The 5,661-nt window shown below is 42.4% G+C and overlaps 2 protein-coding genes across 2 annotated transcripts; one reads left to right on the forward strand and one right to left on the reverse strand.

Moving 5' to 3' along the window:
* The first annotated feature begins 522 nt into the window (after nt 1-522).
* Nucleotides 523-1,535, forward strand: LOC112188634 (signaling peptide TAXIMIN 1). Its single transcript, XM_024327786.2, has 2 exons — nt 523-836; nt 1,172-1,535. Exons 1-2 carry the CDS (start codon nt 727-729, stop codon nt 1,293-1,295), a joined length of 234 nt encoding a protein of 77 aa, XP_024183554.1. The 5' UTR covers nt 523-726; the 3' UTR covers nt 1,296-1,535.
* Nucleotides 1,536-2,132: 597 nt separating this feature from the next.
* Nucleotides 2,133-4,794, reverse strand: LOC112189231 (seed biotin-containing protein SBP65). The gene is made up of 2 exons (XM_024328527.2): nt 3,256-4,794; nt 2,133-3,006 (listed from the first exon to the last, which is right to left on the reverse strand). The coding sequence occupies exons 1-2, from the start codon at nt 4,771-4,773 to the stop codon at nt 2,287-2,289; spliced, it is 2,238 nt and encodes a 745-aa protein (XP_024184295.1). The 5' UTR covers nt 4,774-4,794; the 3' UTR covers nt 2,133-2,286.
* Nucleotides 4,795-5,661: the final 867 nt, after the last annotated feature.

Here is a 5,661-nt window from a genome sequence, read left to right on the forward strand (position 1 = left end):
ACCCTTGAAATCTTTCTTTTAGCAAATTCAAAGGGATTCTAGTAACATATCAAGATCAATAACCAACCTTTTGATTAATTTCGGTGAAGGAGAGACATACTTATAAGAGAGCAATATCATGTGATTTTGATTCATTCTTTTTCTCGTGGTTGAAGATATAGAGATAAAAAGTAAAATAACACATTATTGTATCTCATGTTCAAGGGTGTTTTGGTAAAAGTAAAGAGGTCTACTTAGCTTTTCAAGTATTCTGAAAAGTAAATTAGAATGAACCATATGAGGTCCAAATAACAAATTTAGAGGTCTAACTAGAATCACCTTATTTAACGGTCAGGTAAAAGAGATTCTTATTTGACATAAAGGTGAGAGATTCGTTCGATCTCCTTTCCATTTGATTTTTCCTATGAAATACACTACTCCCCCTTTCTTCGCTGGGAATAATATCATCCCAGTTGCGTTGTGCAAAAGCTAGAAAACGTGTACCTCTCACCCAATTTACAAGTTGTATTTTACCATTTAGCAATCCATTCCCAAAAAAAAACATAGAATAAATTACACAAGAGAGACGCAAAGAAAAGCAGAAGAAATTTTGCAACAATAACACAGCAAAGACGACCCATCACCTCAAATCAGTCCACTGACTTTGTGTCTTCTCTCTCTCTCTTTTATCTGTCTGTCCCCTCTTCCACCGATCCAAGTGAAACCCAGAAACAAAGTGAGGCCAAAATGTGTTCTTCAGAAGGTGATTGCAGGCCTTTGGGTTTTCTACTCGGCCTTCCCTTTGCTTTTCTCTCCCTCCTCCTCTCCATCGTCGGCATCGTTATCTGGATCGTCGGGTATTTTAACTATTACTCTCTTCTGCTTCAATCTTAACCGGCTTCATTTCTGTATATTCGTATTTGATCATCTGGTGCCCAAAGTTTTCTTGATTGCTATGTGATTTTGCTTATCTGGCTGTCTTCAACTTCTTGCTATCTTATCTTGGTATCTGTTTCTTTCTTGATTGTTAGCAATTTGGTCATTTGGGTACCTACAATTTGCTGCTGTCTTATTTGGGTGTCAATTATTTTCTTGATTGGTCTAGCAATTCGTTTGTGTGATGAATCTTTATGGCTGAAACCTGTTGATTTTGATGATCTGATTGGTTTTTTGAATGGGGATTTTGGTGTAGATTATTGCTGACATGCATTTGTCCGTGCTGCTTGTGCGTGACGGTTATAGTGGAGGTGGCTCTGGAGTTGGTCAAGGCACCAATTCATGTCATGGAGTGGTTCACTGAGCAAATCCCGTGTTAATCTTATGATCATGGTTCTACAGATACTCAGTTTATGGGTATCCATGTTCATTAGCTTGGCTTGTCTCGCTGTAAAATGTTTAGGAGATGCAGATATTATGGGATTGCGGATTGCAAATTCTCTTTTTGATTTCTAAGTTCTCAGCTTTGGTTACTATGAGACTAGAATAAGAATGGACAAAGAGATTTGCTATCTTACAAGTTACAGTGTCTCATTCTCAATGTTTATTTTTGTTTTGCACTTGCTAATGTGTCGCTCTTAAATAGTGGAATGATTTGTCAAAATTGGGCGGCAGGAATGGCAGGACACTTGCTTGAGTGGGGCTGGGGCTGAAAACTCTCGCCTTTATCTTCCAATACACTTGGAACCGATGCCATGTCTTAAGCCTCTTTTTATCCTTGAAATTTGACTATTTAATTACCAAGCTTTCTCACTCAGTTCAACTCTTTAGCAAAATCTGTGCACAAAGTATAACCAGATTTACCCAGACACCAAAATCCATTTTAAGCACAATCTAAAGTTGGGGAAGAAGCGTCTGACAAGGTTTATTGTTGAGATTATATTTGGGTCCTAAACCATAATGGATTCTCTCACATGGACAAAAGAAACTTAGGTTTCTTTTCTAAACGAGTAGACTGTCCCTATATACTTGCTTTGCCTTGAAGAACAACCAGACTACACTCAACAGTTCGATATTTGCTGAAACAGAAGTGTATGCTCCAACTTCCGACTAAAGAAACGATTGCCAAGTACTATAATTGATTTCACAGAAAAGCAACATATGTACTACCATCATAGATGCATAAACAAAATATTCAGTTTTATTAATCACCACCATTAACATGCATAACGACATACTGACATTACATTACAAAATATACTACAACCATCAGCCTTTTATGCACACCAAACATCCAAAACATAAAGCTGAGAGTTTCTAAATTTATTTCAGATCTACTTCATCACTGCATCTTACTTGCTTCATTTTCGATTATTTGGTCTGGTCTTGCTTCCATCCCTGCTGCTGATCAGTTCTTGACTGCCCCTGTCCCCGTCCCTGCCTAAGCCCAGTAATATTGTCAACATTGTCTTTTGTTGTCTGAGCTATTCCAACCATAGTCTCCCCAACAGCACGAGGTATTGCACCTAAGCCTTGCTGCTGATCAGATGACCTGCGATCCTTCTCAGCACTCTCCTCTGCGCTTTGGCCCTGCCCGATGACGTTGTCTTTTGTAGTCTGAGCTATCTCAATCAAAGTTTCGCCGACAGTTCCCGGTATTACACTTACAGTCTCGCTCTGCTTGCCTTGCTGCTCAAATGACCTCCCCTCTTGCCTGCCTTGCTTCTCAGATGACCTCCCCCCCTGCCCTCCTTGCTGTGCATTTGAGCTCCACCCTCCCTGGCCCTCCTCACCCATTCCACTTTCACCCTGCCCAATAACAAAGTTTTTTGTATTCTCAGCTATCTCAACCAATGTCTCACTAACAGCTCCCGGTATCACACCCAAAGTCCCGCCGATTGTTCCCAGCACCCCAGCACCGCCCTCTTGCGCTCCCTCCCTTTGTAATTCAGAGGTTTCTTGGCTGGTTTTTTCAGTTGGTCTGCCACCTTCTCTCTGCATATGCTGAGATTCCCTCTCAACTGGTTTCGTCCATGTTTCCTCTTGCTCCCAGCTTTTGGATTCTCCTCCTTGATAAGTAGTCTCAGAACCCTTGTTCACATCAAGCAAAAAACTAATTAGTTTGTATACTAATTAATCATCAGTACATATGTAATTGGTGGCCTCTGAAAATAACCTTTTTTTTTTTTGAAAGGGAAGATAACCATTTTATTAAATACAATATATGAGAATTTTACTTGTATATTTTCAGATAAAATCCTACTTGCTCAATCTCTTTCGGAAAGTTTTACTGCCGAATGAATAACAGCGAGTATATTATAGGCGACATGACATATCTACCTTGGGACTACTTGCTTCAGCTGCTTTCTTGGCCTCATATTCTTTCTTCGCCTCTTCCTTCTTCCGAGCAGTGAACTCCTCAGCTTTCTCACCAGTCACCACAGCAGCATCTTTAGCAACAGTCAAAGGCTTGGACACAATATCCACAGCCTTATGACCAGCATACCCTGCTGCTCCGGCAACTACTTTTGCAGCTGCTTTGGTTCCCTCCACTGCTGCCTCAGTTGTGTAGTGCGCCGCAGTCCAACCTGCCACAGTCGCCTTGTCCTTCAAATCCACCGCAACATCACCAGCATAATGCAGAGTAGTCTTACCTGCAGACACGGCCATGTCTTTAGATTTCTCTGCTAATGGCACCGTGTAATCCACCGTTTTCTTCCCTGCACTTGATAGAGTATCTTTTGCTGCATATAATCCTTGTTGGCCTTTTTCCAGTGCTATGTCTTTCACTTGTGCTCCTTTCTCAGTTGCAGTACCAATTGTCTGGCTTGAAATTTCTTTAGCCTTCTCGGTAGCAGTACTGGCAGTTTCTTTAGCTTTCTGGGCTGCAGGGCCTAGTGTCTGGCTTGCAGTTTCTTTAGCCTTCTGGGCTGTTTCTTTAGTCTTCTCGGTTGTAGTAGCGAGTGTCTGGTTTGCAGTTTCTTTAGCTTTCTGATATCGCTCTTCTGCCGCCCTCATTGCCGCCATGGAATTCTGCTGTGCTGTTTGTCTAAATGCCGAAACTTCTTCCAGAGATGGTTGTTGTTGTCGTGGTTGCTGCTGCTGCTTGTTCACATTGCTCTCCGTTTCTGTGCCTCGTCTCTGCTGGCGGCCGCGACTTTCCTCTTTGCTTCTCATCATCTCCGTGTCCATTCCTCTCTCTTGTGTCATACCCTCTCCTTTGCCCATCATTTGTGTGCTCCCACCTTCACTTTCTCTACCCTCGCCCTCCCTCCCTTTAGAACTCATTTGCTGTCTACCTTGACCCTCTCTGCCCTTCTCTTCATCAACCCTCATAACTTCGAGCTTTCCGACACTTTGAGCTCCACTCTTACTCTCTCTGTCCATTATGTCCATGTTTCTGCCTTCCATTTCACTCCCACCTTGTCTCACCCTTGAATCCTCCTTCCCTTCACTCACAACAATCATTTCCTCTCTACCCTCTCCTCTACCTCCCTTCTTCTGACCCTCATCACTTTCTTGAACCTCAAACTTCCCTACTCCGCGGGCACCACTCTCCCTCCCTCTCTTCTCCTCAGCCTCCTTCATTTGTCCCGCGAGGGACTCCAGCTTGTGACTCCCGATCTCACTAGTCTCTCTGGACTTTCCCATTCCCATGTCCCCAACGGTGTTTCCCTTCCGCTCTTTATCGTCGTGCGAGTCTTTGGTGCTGTCCATAGGCGTGTCTTTGTCGCCGGCTTCTTGCACATGCACGGTGATTGACTCGAAGTGGCTGGTGATCTTCGGCACCTTGTCTTTCTCAATGTGAACTTCCCTCTCGGGCGTCACATTCTCCCTCCTAAGTTGCTCAGAAGACATTTCTCAACCTAGAGCTTCTCTCAAAAGTAAAACTGTTTGAAAATAACAATGCTGATGGTTTTAGTTTATGCTGATTCTTGCTTTAATTTGTGTTTTGAATTCGATCGGAGTTTGGCGTAAAAATAAAGAAGCCATGGCGGTGATGAGAAGATGGGTATGGCCGTCTATTGCATGGAGAACGACATGTGTTGGGTGGTCAATGCAACGTGGGGGGTTCTGCAAATTTTGAGCTTGAGTGGATAAAAATTATCCAGGAGCTTACACGTCATCTACTGTAGATTAGCATGGCAAACCCTTATGTATCTTTGCTGACACGTGGGAAGATACATGACTGCCACGAGAGTGAGGTGTTGTTCTTCAACGCCAGCTTGGTACGTTCGTTTGGACATTGGAGGCCGGTGCACTTCGATCTCAGGTGATGATAATGTAAATCAATGGAAGGGTGGGGAAGACCAATCTGGGGCAATGCTTTCATTTTATTAATTGAACCAACTAGCATTATCTTGTTAAGACTAAGAAGGTTATAAATTTACTAGGTTCTTTACTTCGGAATGAATCAAATGCCAAAATAAACTAGGTGGTCTGTTGAATAACATTTACTGTATCTGTAGTTGCCATGAATATTATTGCAGGTAATAATCTTGTTCTTTTTTTTTGTTACAAATAAGTCAAAAATTATAACAGATAATGAAAGGTAGGTTTTATGGGTCATTGTCAATACCCAAATTATTACATCTGTAACTTAGATGCAAATCCTCTTAGGCCTGTTTGTTCGCGGATGAGGACTTGGGAAAGAAAAACTGTTCCTTTCCTTTGTTTGGTAACCACAAAGTCCGGAAATGCTTTCCTGACATAGGGGAAAGTTGGGGTAAACTCATTCCACTCAAA

This window comes from Rosa chinensis, chromosome 2, assembly GCF_002994745.2.
Source record: "Rosa chinensis cultivar Old Blush chromosome 2, RchiOBHm-V2, whole genome shotgun sequence".
Classification (NCBI taxonomy): domain Eukaryota; kingdom Viridiplantae; phylum Streptophyta; class Magnoliopsida; order Rosales; family Rosaceae; genus Rosa; species Rosa chinensis.